The sequence below is a fragment of the Aspergillus aculeatinus genome, assembly GCF_003184765.1.
Source record: "Aspergillus aculeatinus CBS 121060 unplaced genomic scaffold BO66scaffold_14, whole genome shotgun sequence".
Classification (NCBI taxonomy): Eukaryota; Fungi; Ascomycota; class Eurotiomycetes; order Eurotiales; family Aspergillaceae; genus Aspergillus; species Aspergillus aculeatinus.
The window spans coordinates 484,740-503,285 of record NW_020291483.1 but is presented as its reverse complement, the minus strand read 5'-3'; the positions used below and the strand labels follow the sequence as shown (position 1 = coordinate 503,285).

General features: G+C 50.7%; 8 protein-coding genes across 8 annotated transcripts in view; 4 read left to right on the top strand and 4 right to left on the bottom strand.

Moving 5' to 3' along the window:
* Window positions 1-154: 154 nt before the first annotated feature.
* Window positions 155-621, bottom strand: BO66DRAFT_390481 (uncharacterized protein). Its single transcript, XM_025647017.1, has one exon. The coding sequence runs from the start codon at window positions 544-546 to the stop codon at window positions 334-336; it is 213 nt and encodes a 70-aa protein (XP_025505816.1). The 5' UTR covers window positions 547-621; the 3' UTR covers window positions 155-333.
* Window positions 622-646: 25 nt separating this feature from the next.
* Window positions 647-1,402, top strand: BO66DRAFT_44737 (uncharacterized protein). The gene has a single exon (XM_025651701.1). It carries the CDS (start codon window positions 747-749, stop codon window positions 1,125-1,127), a length of 381 nt encoding a protein of 126 aa, XP_025505815.1. The 5' UTR covers window positions 647-746; the 3' UTR covers window positions 1,128-1,402.
* On the top strand, window positions 767-1,575 carry BO66DRAFT_390480 (uncharacterized protein). The gene has a single exon (XM_025647016.1). It carries the CDS (start codon window positions 1,251-1,253, stop codon window positions 1,458-1,460), a length of 210 nt encoding a protein of 69 aa, XP_025505814.1. The 5' UTR covers window positions 767-1,250; the 3' UTR covers window positions 1,461-1,575.
* Window positions 1,576-1,783: 208 nt separating this feature from the next.
* Window positions 1,784-2,818, bottom strand: BO66DRAFT_390479 (L-PSP endoribonuclease family protein Brt1). The gene is made up of 3 exons (XM_025647015.1): window positions 2,521-2,818; window positions 2,161-2,319; window positions 1,784-2,097 (listed from the first exon to the last, which is right to left on the bottom strand). The coding sequence occupies exons 1-3, from the start codon at window positions 2,683-2,685 to the stop codon at window positions 1,990-1,992; spliced, it is 432 nt and encodes a 143-aa protein (XP_025505813.1). The 5' UTR covers window positions 2,686-2,818; the 3' UTR covers window positions 1,784-1,989.
* Window positions 2,819-5,890: 3,072 nt separating this feature from the next.
* Window positions 5,891-7,744, bottom strand: BO66DRAFT_318919 (uncharacterized protein; the record flags this gene model as incomplete). The annotated part of the gene is made up of 1 exon (XM_025643627.1): window positions 5,891-7,744. The coding sequence occupies one exon, from the start codon at window positions 7,742-7,744 to the stop codon at window positions 5,891-5,893; it is 1,854 nt and encodes a 617-aa protein (XP_025505812.1).
* Window positions 7,745-8,616: 872 nt separating this feature from the next.
* Window positions 8,617-10,811, bottom strand: BO66DRAFT_470066 (ESCRT-II subunit protein VPS36). The gene is made up of 3 exons (XM_025652767.1): window positions 10,620-10,811; window positions 10,379-10,514; window positions 8,617-10,329 (listed from the first exon to the last, which is right to left on the bottom strand). Exons 1-3 carry the CDS (start codon window positions 10,718-10,720, stop codon window positions 8,695-8,697), a joined length of 1,872 nt encoding a protein of 623 aa, XP_025505811.1. The 5' UTR covers window positions 10,721-10,811; the 3' UTR covers window positions 8,617-8,694.
* A 199-nt stretch (window positions 10,812-11,010) lies between these two features.
* BO66DRAFT_390475 (SAC3/GANP domain protein) lies at window positions 11,011-13,368 on the top strand. The gene is made up of 3 exons (XM_025647014.1): window positions 11,011-11,401; window positions 11,453-12,722; window positions 12,774-13,368. The coding sequence occupies exons 1-3, from the start codon at window positions 11,326-11,328 to the stop codon at window positions 12,988-12,990; spliced, it is 1,563 nt and encodes a 520-aa protein (XP_025505810.1). The 5' UTR covers window positions 11,011-11,325; the 3' UTR covers window positions 12,991-13,368.
* A 4,425-nt stretch (window positions 13,369-17,793) lies between these two features.
* The window catches only part of BO66DRAFT_44648 (phosphatidylinositol-3-phosphate-binding protein BEM1), a 3,030-nt gene continuing 2,277 nt past the window's right edge, over window positions 17,794-18,546 (top strand). Inside the window, exons 1-2 of the mRNA XM_025651685.1 lie at window positions 17,794-18,025; window positions 18,378-18,488. Coding sequence (XP_025505809.1) covers window positions 18,020-18,025; window positions 18,378-18,488 — 117 coding nt within the window. The 5' untranslated portion in view covers window positions 17,794-18,019. The remainder of the gene's footprint in view (window positions 18,026-18,377; window positions 18,489-18,546) is intronic.

Genomic DNA, 18,546 nt, shown 5'->3' with positions numbered 1-18,546 from the left:
CATTGACTGACAATACAATACCAATAGGGATCCATGATTCTCCTCGCTGACAGTCAGGGATCCGAGAAGGTTCGTCGCTTCCGTGAAGCATGGCAGACGGATAATAAGGGGGGGCCCGAAAAGTCTCTATCCTTCCCCCAGTTGCAGATCATCGGCGCGTCCAAGCTCGGATAAGGTATATGAACACTATGCAACTGCTCTCAGGAACTCGGATCGCTGTGCAACCCGGTCGAGGACCATGGACCGATGACTGACTAGATGACTAGTAACTGACTAGTCAGGGGAGCTATTGTAGCACCACCTTTGTCCAACTACCGTTGCTATTTTTATGTGTCACGCCTGACTCCTGGGGAACAAGGAAGGCCTTCGACTCACGACGGAGTCGACGGACGAACTTACCAACTCGGTTGATGAGCTCCGTTCAGCTTCTCGCTCACCCTGGCTAAAGATACAGATACCGACTGCAGTACAGTACAGCACAGCAGCTAACTTTAGGTGGTCGTCTCTCTCAAACCTGCAGATGCGACCCTGTGGGAAGCCAACCATGGACGGGACAAAATGCCATTCAGCGCGGCCCAAGGAAAGATGAGACGGAACTATTCCTGTTCCTGAACAAATGAAATCCACCCGCCGTGTTGCTCCACCTCCTCACCCAATGCGTCGCCCACATTGGCTGAGAAACTCCCCTCCTTCTGGCGCGTGCAGTGCCCTGTTCCGTCCTAGTCGATTTCCCGGCAGCACGGGTGATGGTATCAAAAATACGCATGTCGACTTTGTATGCCTACCATTTATCTACTTACCCTGACTGGTTATCAATCTACACCTTAGGTCTCCTCTGCATCTGGAGTGAGTATATTCTTGATCTAGACTCTGGGGCAACAAGATCACACCTTTCCACGACATGGAAGTATAGGTACATGCTACCCGCCCAACAGAACTCTGCGGTCTCTTTGTCTCTTTCAATCAGTGAGGGAAACATGGTTTCCTTATTTCTGTTCACACTCAAGAGTCCTTTAATCCCTCGCCTGTGGCGTGTCCATAACCGTCACGTGCTCAGAATGGAACAGCATAAAGCATCCCTCATGAGGCTTGGCCCAAGCGCTCTCAAAAGGCAGGATATAAAATGAGGACCTCGCCGCTCTTTATCATCCTCTGTCGCCTCACAGCAGTTGGTCGGAGTCAGCAAGAGCAGAGCTAGGACCAGAAACAGGAAGAATGGTGGCTACGATGGCCACAGGTTCGTGGACATCATGAACTGCTTATACGCTCATCACCCAGCATTCGTCCAGAAAACAAGTCGCACCTCACGGAGATACTATCAAAAGTCCACATTCAGCGAGACAAATGGCAACAAGGTAGAGGCATCATGCAGACTGGTTCTCACGGCCCATCCCGACCAGGCCCCAGGATATATTAGACCCTTATGCTCCGGTATCAAAGCCTTGCCAGAAGGTCGATGACAATGCGACACCCAAAGAAATCAATCAAGATCTAGTCCTTGGTCTGCGACCAAACTACTGAAAATGTAATACCTGTTGTCACGCAGCAATCCAGAGACAGCACACTACCTACTCGACAGAGTCAACATGACTACACATAGGTAGCAGAGCGAATCCAGCGAGATCGCAAGCTCCGCCAACTCTCCAGAATTAAGGTTTGACACGCGCTGCCTCAATAATGGTCTTCAGGTACACCCAGACATACACCACTAAGAATAGCTCACCGCAGAGCCATTTAAGTTTGACGGATGGTGTAAGAATCTTGATTTTCTCGATGCGATTTTCCAGACAACCCATCTTGCCACCGCAGCCACTGGACTATCCTCAAATTCGAATTACCTCACCCCAATCAAAGATCTCTTTTACTTGAATTATAAAATGCACAACACAGCCCATCACCGATACTCTCCCTCCTACCCGCACATCCGTATATAAGCCACCACACCCAGCAAACGAGATACAGTCCAAGACAGCAGGTTAGGGTTCAAATTCACAACTTCGCCCCCCTGGTGGTAGAAAGGCCCCTCACCACCGCCGAACACTCGATCTCCACATCCGTCCCCATCGGCAACGACTTCACCGCCACGCACGTACGCGCCTAGACATTTAGCGAACAGCTATCAGCCCAGCCCTCCTAGATAACAGAGGAACAAAAACTCACAGGCACAACCCGGCCCTCCCCCGCGAAAACCCCAGTATAGACCTCATTCACCGCCCCGAAATCCCCCATATCCGTGAGGAAGATATTCACCTTGACCACGTCGTGGAGGCTGGAGCCCGCGGCTTCGAGGACGGCGCGGAGGTTGCGGAGGATTTGTTCCTGTTCGTTGATCAGCATGTTTGGCGTGGGTGGGTTGTGCGGTCAGCATGGATCTGTTTGGGGTGGGTTGTGGTTGAACTGGGGTTAAGTGTGATTGCCCTTGGGGTTGCTACAGTTATAGCACTATCCGGGGGTAAGGGGTTGGGTTCGGGGAAGCACTATAGGCTCAGGCTTAGGACAAGTGTAACGGTAAGAACGTACGGCTCGCGCTTGGACCGACCCCTTCACGAGCTCCCCGGTGGCGGGGTCGACGCCGATTTGGCCGGAGCAGTGGACGGTGTTGTTGGCGACGATGGCCTGGGAGAGGAAGGGTGGTGGCGCGGGGGCGGCGCGGGTGTGGATTGCGCGGCGGGTGGGGTGCCACATTTTTGGTTATACTTGGTGTGGTGATTGGGGTGGTAGAGGGGGTAATTAGGGTGAGGGTAAGGGTGAGGAAGTGAGGGGCTGTTGTTAGGATGCTTCGGTTTGATGCACTGGCTGTAGGTGTAGGTGAGTGCGGAGAGGGGAGGTTATATGTACAGTACTGTACCTCTGTAGTGGCTTGGCTGGGGGGAGAGGAGGCGGTGATAAGCGATAAGATAAGGGATCTAGTGAGTGGGGGAGTTGGCTTCGCTAATCATGTCTTTAGAGGGGGCATTGGAGTGTCGATGATTGTTGAAGAGGGTGGGGTTATCTTGAGGCTGGATGCTTTTTCTTTTTATCTGTGTATAATTGTATGTGCTGGAAGCAGAAATGTAGGTGGCCGATAGTTGTCTAGACCATTTGAATTGCGGTAATGGTGGTGGTTGGAAGCGCTATATATTTGTCGGTTTACATACAGGTTTAACATGAAGCCTCAGCTGCAGCATTAACATCATTAGCTATCCTTTTATTCCCAATTAGCAATGGCCAGTGTCCTAAACAGATTGCATGTCTGAGGATAATATATAATGGGATTTCAACATCTGTTTTACTCGAAAATCTGTATGTCGGTTGATGTATCCCACAGCTCTACACTGCTTCAGACGCATAACGGAGATAAAATCCAACAGCCAGGTATGAATCACACAAAGAGCCCTTGGAACTTGAGACCATCTGACCAGCAAAGAACCAACAGAGCAAAGCCTTGTCTCCGCCTGACATCTTGTGGTTCGCCGGTGCACCCAGCAAAACACCAAAGAACACACACCAGCAAAGCGTGTACCCAGACGACAACGTAACCTCATCGCCGCGGCGATTGCCATGTCTCTCAGAAATTTCCTTCACCTGGCCAGGAGAGTGTGTTTCTCTCTTCCCCTCCTCATCTTTCTCCTCTTTCTCTTTCTCTCCCTCTTCCTCTTCTCCTCCTTACCCCCCTTCTCACACTCTCTCACCCTCACAAACCATGGCAGACAACGAAAAGCCTCCCGCTCATCCCCTATCCAATACAGCCGTGAGAAACATGGCGCAGCCACTCACCACCACTCCAGTCCCAGATCCCATGCCTGCGGCGAATCTGCCAGATCACTATGTGATCGAGATACATAGGACTTACTTCCGCACGGAGCTGAACCATGCTGAGGAGGATTTCGTTCCCCGGCGCTACCTTGAACTTGCAGAGGCATCGAGTAAGTCCCCTTCCTGTTGCCTGATGAGTGATTGCTGAATGATGATTCAGATGATTATAAAATCTCTCCATGGATCATGCATGCCTTCCGAGCTCAGAAGGGAGTCATCGACTTCGCGAAATGGAGTCAATGGGACCCGCGATTCCGCATGACCTTCGAGAGCTTGATTGAGAATCCTTGCCTCCGAGAGGGTCTGCTTGCCGGTGGGTATGAGGCCACAGGGCTGCCTACCGACAATCGGCCCCTGGACGAGACCGAGGCGCGGCGTTTCGCCCGGATCGTGAGACTGCAGCAGCGTGCCATCGTGTCCTTCCTGCAGGATATCCTGAAGGGTGCCTCGATCGCTCACAGGAACCCCGACGGGAAGTCCAAGCTGTCTCTGACGTATGTAACACCCCGGTCTTTTGGTTCGTCATAAGCGAAAATAAAGAGAACAGACATGTGACTGACAGGAATACAGTCCTCGGTACCGCCGGAAGCGGATCGCGTATTTCATGAACAGCATGAGCAGAAGGAGGGCAACCTATACTGGGCCCGAAACCCACGCTTTCCTGACGGTGGATCATCCGAACGAGCGCGTCTTCAGCCGTAATGTAGTTCCCATCACAGTGGTAAGCATAGCGTTTTGTTCCCTTATTCTTCAGTCAGATGTCGACCTACTTTGGATTCACCCGACCTCCCCCCCCCCTCCCAAAGCTCCCTCACATCAACGTCCATACACTAACCCTACATCTGCAGACCGACAATCCCCACATCACCGTCCCCGCCCACTTCCAGAAGTCCGTCGAGATCCTCGTCGGACAGTTCTGCTATCAGATGCGGGACCTAACCAACAACATCTTCAGCCTTGCGGACCAAGATGCGTATCTCCTCCACCTGCACGGGTCGCACCTCCACCTGCTCCGCCTGGTCGCTCCGGGGTTCAAGACCTCCCAGATCCGCTCCCACACGCACGAAGGTTTCGTCCACGGGGAAACGTACACCTCCCTGCCCTCCCACTTCGCCCAGAATCTCGCCCTGAGTCTTCTCGGTGACGCGGACGGCGATCGCAGGGCGCTGCGCACTCGCCTCGAGACAAGGCAGATCCGCAAGGTCTTGGAGCAGATCAAATGGTTCCGTTTGGATCGCGGCGCCGACACCGAGGGGACCATCGAGCAGGCGCTGAACCAGGATTACAGGGTGTTCCAGGTCCTGGTGAGTCAGGAGTATGACCTCTGGACCTGGGAGGGGTTCCGTGGGGCCGTGCGTCTGGTCTCGGGGCTCTGTCGGTATCTGATGAGTGGCACGGCTCGGGTTGGCTCGGTGCAGAGCATGTTTTGGCGGTGGCCTAAGAGGCAGGATCGCAGTAATGACTACGATGAGGACGAGTACGCTTGGTTCTGGAGGTACAATTGGGGTCTTGAGGATGAAGAGGAGGATGAAGATGGAGATGGGGTTAGTCTTGATTCCTCGGACCAGAATCCTGATTATGAGAACCTCGACGATTATGAGACGGAGCTTGAAGTCGAGCAGGATGCTGATTTGGATATGTATGGAAGTGAGGATGATGAGCACGAAGAGGTGAGTGACGAACAGGATGCAGACATTGAGTGAGAGCGGCAGCATTGCAGCCAACTTGGTGCAGATCAGCTCAAACAGATGAGCATGGTTGTGATTGGATCTTTCGTCGACAACAGCATTGCACAATTACCGTGCTCATGATGTGCATTGATTATTTGCATGGTTTGTTAATTGGCACGGTGCTCTGACAAGACTTGGGGAGAGCTGGTCATATGTCTTTTGAGCAGGTGCGCCATCGGGGTTTTGCTTGTGTCCGTTCGAGGATTCCATTACATGTCGTGATGTTGGAGTAACTAGGAAGAATTGGTGGCTGGCTTGACGCAGGAGGCAATCTGTAATTTACATTGAGAGGAGATAAGTCCAATCTTAATACCATATGTGGCGCCCAATTGGTTCCAGAATAAAGTAGACATTCAACTAGGAATTCATTCCCGACGGCGGCGTTCGGACTCAAATGCTGTAAAGGCATCGATTCCACGCCCGTCCTCTCCACCAGTGCGGAAATACTCAGTGACAACGCCTAGCGCGTAGCAAGTTCCAGCAGTAGCCACGCCACCAAGAAGCATTCTGCGGAGGAATTTCGCGGACTTACTTCCTTGGGAGGCCTTTTCCCCGGTCTCGGATGTGGTGCTTTGTGATCCTTGAAGTACAATGTCAGGGTTTAGTTCGTGCTGCTGCTGGTCATTAAGTGTTGATGAAGACAGCGTTGTGCCCTTCTTGGGGTCGGCATTGGCTCCTTCGATCTGCTCAAACGAATTTCGTGTCTTTCTGAAGACGAGAACATCCCCACCACCAGAGACAATCTCATATCCATTATTATTCAACTTCTCAAAGTACGGTAAGAACTTTGCAGGATTGTTCAGGCGGTTGAGTATCTCGGCGGGGTGAGAGATTTCATCTGGCGGATGGAAAGATGAGCTTGTTTCTGCTTCGGTTATACTAATAGCGATGGGATCAAATGCGAGCACGCGATAAGTCTCGGCATTTACCTGACCAGAGAGGTTGTGCGGAACAGTTATGGGTGAGTTCGGAGACGGCACAGCTCCCTGTCCCTCATTCAAGGCGAGTTGATCCGAGGCAATTGCTGTCTCTGAGGCCACATCTTGAAACTTGTCCCAGACTACCAAGTCCTCTGTTGTGGATGAAAGGCCTTGGTCGGTTGCCTCTTGAAAACATTCAATGTCCGGGTCAATACTTGCATCGACTTGGCCAGTAGTGTTGGTTTGGGCGTTCAACATTTCATTCGACTCATTCGAGTCTTGTGATGCGCGAGCATCGAGATCTGGCTCCTTCCCCAGATATGAGGCACGTATATCGCTTGCACTCAAGGACTCTAGCTCTTCTTCTTCTTCCTGTTTCCGACTTGTATCCTGTGATCTTGCCAAGTCATCTTCAATCTCGTTCAGTATGGCGAAATTCGAAGAACTGGGCTTGTCATTGGTGACCGGACCGTCCATTTCCAGGGTAGGTATGTGATCTTCAGGAAGTGATTGCAATTGTATGGCTCCTTGATGCGCATCATGTCTCAAGAATGGCTTGACCGAGTCGCTGTCTGGAAATTCGGACAGGCTCTCCTGTTGAGCTAACTCTCGTGCTGCTCTTTCCGTAGGGCTACTAGTCGCTTCCGGTGGATCAGAAGAGCTCTCGGAGAGCTTGAGATAATCTGTAGACTCAGTCTGAGCCGTTTCCAAATCGTCATGAGATGGGGTCTTCTGCGATTGATTTTTCACGACCGTCATTAGTGCAACGTCTGTCGCCAAGTCACCGTTAATTTTTTCCTGAATGGAAGCATCCTGAGAGCCAGACTCCACTGGATCTCGGTTTAGAGGAGACATATAGCCGGTGATCTCCGAGGCGGAGGTAGTGTCCGCAGCCGAAAGAACTGGGCTTCTCCCACCTTCACCTTTCTCAGCAACATCCGGATTCTTGGCTTTCTTAGGGATCATACGACCGCTAATAGGGTCGAACTCGTATCTCGTGACGTTCTTCTTTGTGTGGATCGCAATTGGGCCTCTTGGCTTACCTGAATCGGTTGGCTGAGGTTTCTTGAGCGTGTCCGAGGTCTTTTTAGACCTTGCCGTGGTCGTCATGGTACGCGGCGTCCCATGGGCTATATCCGCATGGGCCTTGTCCACGGATTTGTCACCGAGCCCAAACAGCGCACGACATAGGGATGTAAAAGTCTTATCGAATCTCTCAAAAGACTTCAATGGCTCAAGTCTCCTTCCAAAGATAGCTCCGTAAGGGTCATTTTCAATTGCCTGCTTTATGTGGTCCATCGTGTGACGAGTACGGTTCACCTCCATTTCCCAAAAGTCTTTATAAGAGCTTGGATGCCTTGAGGACTTTTTGCTGATCTTCTGAAAAGGCAGGCTTGAGCTCCAGGTATGGCTCCACCACGGCTGATGATCCTCAACGATAGAATCTACTGGTCGAGCTCGACGGGTCGGTCTGGTTCGCATCCGAGGTTCACAAAGGTGTTGATGCTCATAGATGTGCTTCTTGTGGAAGTCAGGGCCATGTCGATGGTTGTGAGAGCAGCGCGATAGCTTGCGGTGCTTGGAGGAGGATATCACGAGTCGAGACGAAACGGAGTGTACAGCGAGAGGGTAAGTGCCGGACAGAAGTCCGGACCCCCTAATTGCTTTCATATGCCATGTTGTCATTGAAATGCCCATTTTGCTGCCCTTTCAACTTGAGGAAGCTTGGGTCTTGGATACGAGAAGCCGAAGACGGGACAAAACAGGTGAGCAACAATGACCTCAGACCGAGACGGCCGCGAGGCTATAGACAGTCACATCGAACGATGTAGTGACGAGCGGAGAAAGAGGCCTGAAATAGGCCAGAGACTAGCTTTGTAGGCAAGATAGTAATATGAGACCGAAAGTTCCCAAGTCCCAAGTCGATGAAGGAGTTTGACAACATGCATTGAACAAGACCATGAAGGCAAGTTGTTAGTGATAAGACGATAGGGTGGAGAGAGCTCCGATAAGACCAGTCGGTCAATGCGGGGTTAGGGGGCTGAGTCAGCTACCATGACATCTCTCTCACTTCTGAACTCGGTATTGATGCTGGCCGAAAGTATGTGCTCGAGATGACACTCAAATAATGGTTCAATGGCACCACTGAGCCCATTATCTGCTATCTTTATATTCCTTCGTCCCAGATTCCACGAACCCAAGCATGCCTGCCTTCTGTCAACGCCAATTGTTCTCTATAATAATGCTGCTCAGGTACATCTATTGACCTCGTCTAGAACTATTCCTGACAAACCCAAATCACCGACAATGGAGGTTCCAGACAGAAAGTTGGCCCAGAATCGCAAACCTTCAATGCCCTCCTCCCGGCAAAGAACTCCCTTGTCCTCGGCCATTTCTAACTCCTCCGCTGCAACACCTACGCTCCATCCAAATCGCTGTGCTGCTTCCTGGGCAGTGACAGCACGTCCAAACATACGCCAGTCCCAGGCAACTGTTTCCGTTGGAGGCACTTGTCGGAGCTCTGTCATCCATGTCTGTATCTTTCGGAGGGTCTCTTCATCGCTCCAGTCCCACCTCTGAACAACAAGCAAGCCACTTTTGAATTGGCGTAGGCGCACCGGCAGTCTAAGTGTCTCCCATAGCTCCGCTGCCTTCTGGAAATCGGAGGGGCTGACGAGCTCAACACCGTTCCGAGACCGGTTGAATATCGCCCAGAGATCAATAAGGCTTATGATGCCGCCTTCTTTGTTGAGCAAACCCTTGCGGTCGTCGGTCAAGTATTCGGCCAGATTCCGTGAGAGTTCGGAGATGTACAAGCTTCCAGCGCCACTACCAAGCATATCCTTAGTCGTCACCATCCCCATCGTTTCCGCAGACTCCAGAAGAACTGCATTCGCTTCTCCTGAGAGATCGCCATTGGTCATGCCCGTCTCTCGCATAGATGCAGCAAGCGCCATCACCTGCTTGGCAGATGCCATCAGCGCCTCTAAGTCCTCAAACGCATTTCCGATGACAAGTTCATTGTTCTTGCGAGCCTGAAGACCTCGTTGTTCGAGGCCTGCAATGCCCACTCCAGGAGACCGTGAGGGCGATGGCACACTTCCTTCCGCAGGTGAAGTCACAGTTAAGCCCGGGGAAGCGATCGCGTTCGATTGCGACGGCTGCTGCGGCACGGGCGGGGCATCATAAAGCAACCATTTTCTCTGAATTAAAGCGCCTTTCAATCTCTCATGAAAGATCTGTATACCACCGGCCCGGAAAGACAATTTCATACAGTCAGTAATCTCCGTACTCTTGATGCTATTATGGCTGAAAACGGGTGCTGGCGATTCTGCGCGATACGAATCAATCTGGGTAGACTTCAAAGCACCCACCGCCGCTGCCAGGGAGGCACCACAAATCTCACATTCGGTGAGAGACGGGTGATTCACAAATGTGCAACGTGGACATGACAGCTGAGCGCTGTCCGAAGACGATAAGCTCCGAGAGCCGTTGACTGGAACTAGGCCTCCAAGCCCGGACAAAGTCGGATTGGATTGGGTTGGAGGACCATTTCGGCTGGATGTGGCGGTGATCACAGCTTTTAGAATTGTAGCCAAAGGTGGTTTAATGCCACAAGCTAAACAAGGTGGGATTGGTGTCGACGCTGTGGCTGTAGAGGGGTCGAAGTTCGAAGGCACGGGGTTAGAAAACGAGCAGATGGGACAGACCCAAGTCGCATTGATGGCCTTGGGAGTGACAGGCTGAATCTGCGGTCTAGGGGCCAGAAGACCCGGTGACTGCCCCCGAGATGGGCTTGCGCCAGCGCTCTTCGATTTGCTGAGAGAGCTCTTGGGCGGCTTCGGATATAATGTGATCTTCGGTGATGATTTCAGGAAACCTGCCTGAATAAAATCAACGATTGAACCGAGGATCACTCCAGGTGCGCCATACCTGATACTCCGCCCTGTCAACCTCTTTCAGATCGATGGCGACAGAGTACTTCCGTGGATCCTCGAGCGCGACATAGCACACCCGGTGCGAGGTCAAGTATGCATGGCCATTCTGATAGTTGGGAATTTTGTATTTCCTACCATTGCCTCAACATTATCATCCCGTAATCGAGATTGAACCAAGAGGCACACATTTGCATGCATGCATTCTACCTTGTTCAAAGGAACCGCTGGCGACTTACCCTTCGTACAACCCCACCGCATCCTGGACAAATAATAAGGTTTCATCGGGCAAAAGTGCAGGTCGGAGTGCGGTAGTTAGATCCAAAGGCTTGAAGAACATCTAGTAGAGCCAAACAGCATCTCTTCGCCGGTCGAGCTGGGAAGAGGGCAATGTCTTTTTCTTGTTTTGAAGTTTAATTGAAAGATCCGTTTGACTGGTTGGGAGGATGACGATGGGGATCTCTCCCTCTTCGTTATCGGTAAGTTTAGATCATCGGCGAGACTGCTAACGTAATCAATCAATGGGGGAGGGGGTGGAAACTACGGCAAGCGACATCGCCCACTGGCGTCAAGGGAAAATCTCCGCCACCGGATGAAGTGGAAACTGACTGAGCGGTAAGCAGCTTGACTTGTCCTCCCTCGTTCCTCTCTCCTCCTCATTCCCCTTCTCCTCCCCCCTCTCTCCTTTTGTGAAAACGCTTCGTCTTTTATCGAACCTCCCGCAGACAACTTCAAGACTTCGCCCCTGTTGTGGATTCGTGGCGGCAAACATACATCTTTCTCCTGATACTGTCGTCTTTGCTCTGTCTGTGTAGGAACGATGTTTTGACCTGTCTCCTATAATATCGAAATCAACTCACTCGTAGCTCATACTTCTTTTTCTTGCCTTTCACCCTTCGCTTCCCCCTTATCCCTTGTTGGCCCTCGTTTAGACCTGTGTCCAATATGAGTGCTGGTATTCCACCTTGGCGTGCCACGGCGGCAGCACCTACCGCCACGGCTTCTCTGTACTCGAGTCATGGTATGTGCATCCATCACTCACTTACCCCGTCGATACTAACCAAGACGATAGCAACCCCTGCCTATACCCCTGTTCAAGCACGCCGTAGTATTACCACTGCCAAAACAACGATCTCTGCCCCAACACCGGCTTCGTCGCACCAAACATCTACGGAAACCGCCCCCCGCAAACAACGAGTAGAGTGGCCAGAGCCGGTGCGATTGTACGTACAACGCAGTTTTGCACCTGAAAATCGGCTCGCTGGAGTCGAGCGAGGCGAGATGGAAACCAAACTCCGAGCCGTCATCACCGAAGCGGCCGAGAATAATATGCTCGATAAGATCGATTGGACCAACTTGCCCCTGCCTCAAGTCATGGTTCAGAATGATCGAAACAAGATATTAGCTAGCCCTAGCGTATCGACTTGGGGCACCTTCGGCGCACTTTCACCCAAGAAATCCAATAGCAACGGGCTGGAAGACGTGTCGAAGAAGCGGAAGTCGGTTGAGTACCAAGGGGATGCGAACGGCTGTCCCCCTTGGCGGAAAACTAACAATCACAATGCTTTTGAAGATCGAGTCACCTATGCCTCAACTGATAAGCGCCAAAGAATAGATTTGAAGAATACTAGTAAGTCTAAAGCCAATCTGGAAATGCGGAGGAAACGCTTCGAAGAGCCTCAGGCTTCTAATGGTTCCTCCGCGTCGTCCCGCGGCACCTCACCCGTCCCTGCTGCGAACACCGGCCCTGTTGTCGGAACTTGCCAGGAGTTGGAAAAGAACTATTTCCGCCTGACTGCCGCACCGAAGCCGGAGACCGTGCGGCCCTTGCATGTTTTGCATAAGACCTTGGACGTGCTGAAGAAGAAGTGGAAAAAAGACAACAACTATACATATATCTGTGACCAGTTTAAGTCGTTGCGGCAAGATCTGACAGTGCAGCATATTAAGAACGAATTTACTGTCAGCGTCTACGAGATTCACGCCCGAATCGCATTGGAGAAGGGGGACCTTGGTGAGTATAATCAGTGTCAGACTCAGCTTCGCGCACTGTATGCACAGCAGCTTGGCGGGCATCCCACAGAATTCCGGGCATATCGTATTCTCTACTTCATTCATACTCGCAACTGGACGGCCATGAACGATGCTTTAGCCGATCTAACCCCAGCAGACAAACGGGATCCTGCTGTGAAACATGCCTTGGATGTACGCTCTGCCCTTGCTCTCGGAAACTACCACCGATTTTTCCAGTTGTACCTTGATACCCCGAACATGGGAGCTTATCTCATGGACATGTTTGTGGATCGCGAGCGATTGTCGGCCTTGGCAGCTATTTGTAAAGCGTGAGTGGTACCTGTTCGCCGGCTCGATTCACTTGCTAACCTCGAAATTAGATACAAACCCGACGTAAAAATCCGATTTGTCACCGAAGAACTTGGTTTCGAGTCCGATGAGCAGAGTGCACGCTTCATTCTGGATCATTCCGCTGAGGATCTGCTTCAGGAGAAGGAGGGGTCTGTGAGACTCGTGACGGGGCCCAGGGCCGGCCAGCTCTTTGAAGCTGCCAAGGCCGATGCTCATCGGATCGTCGATATCAAGGGCCAGATCTAAGTTCATCTCTGTTTCTTTGAAGCCACTCTGCACATTTTCATTCTACATCACCTTCTGGATACTCTTGCGTACCCTCGACATATCAGTTTTCCTTCTACCGTCATGGTGTTTGGAGTCATCTTTTCAGATCGTTTTACCCCGTCGTATTCCCCTTTCTCTTTTCTTGTGGCACACCAAAATATCTTTTATCGGCATCGGAGGCGTCTGGATATCGACTTTTCGTCGAAGTGAGGAGATCTATACCCATTTCGACTCCGGGAAGCGTTGGTTGATCCGGGTTTTTCTTGCGAGCCGGAGTGGGGATGAGGCAGAACAGTACTTCTAACCTTTAGTTTGATAAATCTCGGTAGTGCAATTGAATACGAGGATTTTTTTGTATTCATTTTCTCAGGGTGCGGAAGTAGAACCAGGGCGAGCAATGGGACTGGACATGTCTTGGCCGAGCGTCTCAGCTTGCGCGATTAACTATAATGTCCACCCGATGGATCCTCACTCCGGGAGTCGGAAGTGATTTCCCGTACTTTTATTCAGGTTACACTCTTGTCAGTTGAATCTTTCACAGTAATAGTCAAGTAAACTGCCTACGATTGATTAAAACAAGGCAGGGGCTTCAACTCGGGGGGGAAGGATCCCCATCTTCCGGAATCTAGGATCCCGAGTCGAGTATACAGCATAGTAGTATTTTCTGATGCATCCCTCGATGATCAGCATCAAGGTCTAGACCGGGCCTTTCCACCACTTCCACCATCGCAATAACTTACGGTCTGCTATCTACCTACCTCACTATCTATCACCTGTCACTCGCATTGCACTGGTTGTTTTCATTCTCAGCACCAAACAGTACTAGGCCCCCTTCTTATGACCGACTATGTGTGTGTGTGTGTGTGTGTAGCTCATCCCCCCTCTAGCAAAATGAAAACTGAATATAAGACACCAAGCACCAAAGAAGCCGACCCTATCCGTAAGCATGAAACAACGCAGCTTAACTTACAGTGTTTCAAACGTCATCGATGTGACATACCATCTTACCCTCCACAGTGGCCATGCAGTAGCTGACTTGGAGGGACGCTAACTTACACTACTTTATCTGCCGGAACCGCCAAATATGATCGGTCTGATGGATCTCGGGATGCTCCACGTTGTTATGCACGCTTGATGTCATTGGTGCTTTGGGATGTCGCGGTTTCCGGGGCCTTGTTTCGGTTGCGCTGGGTGGTATAGAGTATAGGGGAGCTTTTGTGGGTGGGTTTGTTGGTGCTGGAGGGGTGAGGGGCGATGGGTGGCTTCGGGGTAGGTAGGTGGTGGTGTGGCTGTGAGGGTTATGGGTTTAGTTGTTGTTGTTGTTGTTGTTGGAGTTGGGGTCTGTGAAGTGATGCTAGCAGGAGATAGGTGTGCTCAGCTGCTAAGGCTTGCTACTTTGTTCGCCATGGAATCGAGGGGTTCCAAGCGCACAGAGAAATATTGTGAGGTTGGTTGGTTGACTGATTCTTTGGTTGGGTTGAGGGCATCTAGATCTACAACGATGTCGGTCGAGAGTTATGCTTGTTGGCCAGGCCGTATTGTGGCAGGAAACCCCTCAGCCTGTACATATGGTACACATATTGATGCGGTAGCTCCGTTCTAGGCCCCCATCAATGATTAAAACTTTGAATGGAGAGCAATCCAGAACCAACCTCTTTCCCACAAGAATATGATCGGTATGAACCTTACATAATGCTTCAGAAGCTACTACGCCCGGCTTTGCAATATACCTAGATGCGATTTAGAATCAAGGTGTCCTCCTCCAAATCGACCGCGTACATTAGTGCTGGAGACTTGCTGCAACGAACCCGTCAATATGCAAGGGCGTCTGCAGCAGCTTTGCAGGCTTGCAGAAATCGGCGGTTCCGAGTGTTCGTCTTCGGGAGGGAAGCCCACTGAAGGAAGTTCAGGAAGTACTTTTCTTTGACGGGGAAAAGAATTGAATTGGTCCCTGAGGGATTTCAGAGCAGATAGAGTCAAGGAGTCATTTTGTTTCAAGTGTAGGTCGCCACATGGCGATATCTCAAGTTTCCAAATTATCGGAAAAGAAAGTCAAGTATCACAAACCCCAGGGCGGTAGTTACCGTACTAGATAGCGAGTGGAGTTGCAACTACGTAGGTACAGTGCGGTACTGTACACCCGCAATTATGAATTAATCCCAATATTCCATCTCGGACCGGATAAGTTGACCGGCTAAACAAGCTTGATTAACTCTGCACCTTTTCCTTTTCTTGAGCTGACTGGAAATGGGCGAGAACAGAGTTTCTGGTGATCCGTGGATGGCAAGGCACGAGTTTAAGCATTTTTGCTCATCTGTTCTGTTCCCCGTCCGAGCTCACTCACTCACTCACTCATATCAGCCAGAAGAGCCAACCGAGGAATGGTCGCAAGTCCCTCCCGGCTCTCTACCCAAGAATTCCTGGGTTGATAACCAGAATTCGAGGTAGATCTTTACCGTGTGTCGGGGGGGCTCTTCGGGGGACTGTCTTCTACTATGCTGGCTGTTGACTATATTCTATGCTCTAAGATATAATGATTTCATACTGATGTCTTGGTTATTGAGGATGTTGAATTGTGAACTGTGAACGAATCAAGCCGAGTCGTCAAGTCACCTTCACAGCTGCCGAGGCCACACCCGCACGCAGCAACCCCAGTGCCACCAGTGCCACCCAGCCCACAGCCTGCCCACAGACCACCTCCGACCGACGAACGCACTCCACTGCGCAGTTCCCGGACTGGAGTGCCCAATTAATATTATCAGATTTCGTTCTCCGATAAGCCAAAAGTCTGGTCCACGGTAACTTATACGGTACACACAACGTGGGTGAGGGAGAAAAGTACGGTCTGACTGTCCTTGGGAACAATTCTAGTACCTTCGGCTCCTGATTAGTTTCCCGGGGAAAAAGGGTTTGTGCTTCTATTTTCCATCTTTCCAACGAGCTGGTTGGTATCCAATCCCACTGCGGATGTTCTTCCTGTTTGGCACTGGTGCGGTGTGGTGTGCCCAACCTCCGTCCAGGGGGGGTTGTTGATCACACTGCAGAGAAAGTGAAGGGGGTCCCTTCTTTTTCTCTGTTCAAGGGAAGAAAAAAAAAGCAAATAAAAAATAAGTCAAGGGCCTTGATTGTAGGTCCGAATCAAGGTGATGGGGAGACAGGGCCGGTAGGCATCAGAATAGGGCATACATCCATGCAGCAGGGCCGGGGAGTAACATCCGCTGGTGAGAGAATCTAAATTGAAGGACCGTCGGGGGGGTCAGCAGCTGAGCTTCTCAGGTTTGAGGTGAGCGCCTTTAGGCAGTGAGGCACACACACACACATCCTACTCAGTACGTTTGTTGTATGACTTAGTAGTCTGCTAGAATTTTCTGTTGAGATACATATAGACTATCACTTGTCCTATCAACCACATGGGAACTGATTAAATGTGAAGACTGTCGTCGTTTCTCTTCTGCTGATGTAAGTCGACCACGAGAGTACTCCATACAGTTTTCTGCACATCACTACATATACTCATACTCACGTAGATCACTCCAGTACGAGTAAGACAAGAGACCCGCGATCATCGGCGGCACCCACAGTTATCCGAGACGAGTTCCCATCATCGTAACGGCTATCGCATGATGACAGACAGACCCAACAGCTTAACAGACCTTCTTGCCACACCCTACTTCTAAGTTTTTTATCCTTGCGACCACAGGGCTGGGGGGACACCCAATCAACCGGGTTTGGGGTAGCTGGAGTTTTCCCGCCACAGTTGAACCACCACCACCACCACCACCACCACCATCATTACCAGCAAGCAGTTCGTTCTTCTCTCCTCCGAACTATCTTGCTTGTCCTTTGAGTCCCATCAGTCCATCAGTGAGTCAGTCAGTCCACAGTGCACACTGTTTCCTCCCCACAGTTCATCGATCAACGGCCACCTTCCCATCCACTGGGTCGCAAGCCACCAGCCATCCAGCCAGCTATCCAGCCATCCAGACAGACAGACTTCTTGCCTCTTCTCTCTCTCCAAACCATCTGCAATCTCGTTCACCACCTTCTATCTGCCACCACTGTCGCAAGGAGGAAAAGAATAAGACGCAACCATACACATCACTGGCGCAGGGCCGGTTTGCGCGTGGATCCCCTCCATTGTCCAGCAACTTATCAACATCGACATCTTCAGGGGCGGGGCCCTTTCAAAGGAAAAAGCGGGCCACTTTCTTCTTGCGTTGTCGCAATCCAGAACTTCTTTTCCTCCACCTCTCCCCTCCCTCCCTCCAATCCACGTTACAGGTTCACCCGTGGTTAATTCTGGGACGACTAAAAAAAAGATCCAGTTGAGTAAAGGCAAGGGAAGACAGAAAAAAAAATCGCAACAGAAAAAACAAAATAGGAGGGCAAGAAACACTCCCTATCTGCCCATCCAGTCCATCGATTCTGTCAATCGAGTCAACCCTCGACAGGGTGCGCGCAGTTCATTACTATTATTACCTATTAGTACTCGGACACTTCCATCTGATTTATTATCAGTACTCTTCAACTGCCGCCCCTCCTTTCCCTTCATCATCTTGCTCAACCAGACGTGTCTCTCTCTCTCTCTCTCTCACACACACACTCTCTCTCTGAACAACATTCTTTTTTTTTCCCTCTTCTCATTGTTCATAAAACTTTATTCCTTTTATCCTTCCCTCTTGATTCCATTCCTTCCATAGGCCTTCTACGGTTCTTCCTAAAAGGGGTGTTGCCTCCATCCGAGTTTCTCTTTGTACAAGTCTTTCATTGCCTGAATTCGCCTGCCTGTCCTCCCTTTCCTTTTCTCCCGTGTGGTGGCTGATGACCCGGAGTTCTTTGAAAAAGTGAATGAACTTCTTGTCCTGGTCCCTGAGCCTTATATTATATTATACTCTCACTACTACTATCGATCGCTTGATTGATAGATAGATTGAACACAGCCGGTGACATCTCAAACATCTGTCGGGGCGCAAGTCAACTTAAGACAGGCCGACTTGCCGAAACAAGAATGAAGGTATGTTTCGCAATTGCTGAAACTTGCAAACTGGATCCGATCCAGCTTTAACGCCCCTCGTTTCCCGCCCCTCGTTTATCTCGATTGTCGCTTGTTCTTGTTCCGAGACCAAAATTAATTACTAGCAACAACGACCGACTTTGGGCTGGCTGGGCTGGCCGCCCGCTTGGTTGTTAGTTTGCGATTGCGGTTTCTCTTTCTGCCAGTCCTCGAGATCCGTCTCTAGTCTTTCCTCCATTTTGAGGCGATTTCTTTTCCACCTTCACTCATACACTCTTTCCTTTCATTCATTCCGTCCATTTATCAATTCCTCTTAATCTAATCTAACGCTGTCCCCCGCATCATTTTCTAGGCCATTCGACGTTCACTGAAAGGGGAGAAAGATCCCAAACCCCACCATCATCATCATCACCATCTTTCTATAACGCCCAAATCCGCCATCGCCATCCTCCCGCCGAAGAAGGTACGTTATGTCTGGTTTTGGCTGCTGCACCTTTCCCGTTCCACTTTCCACATCCACC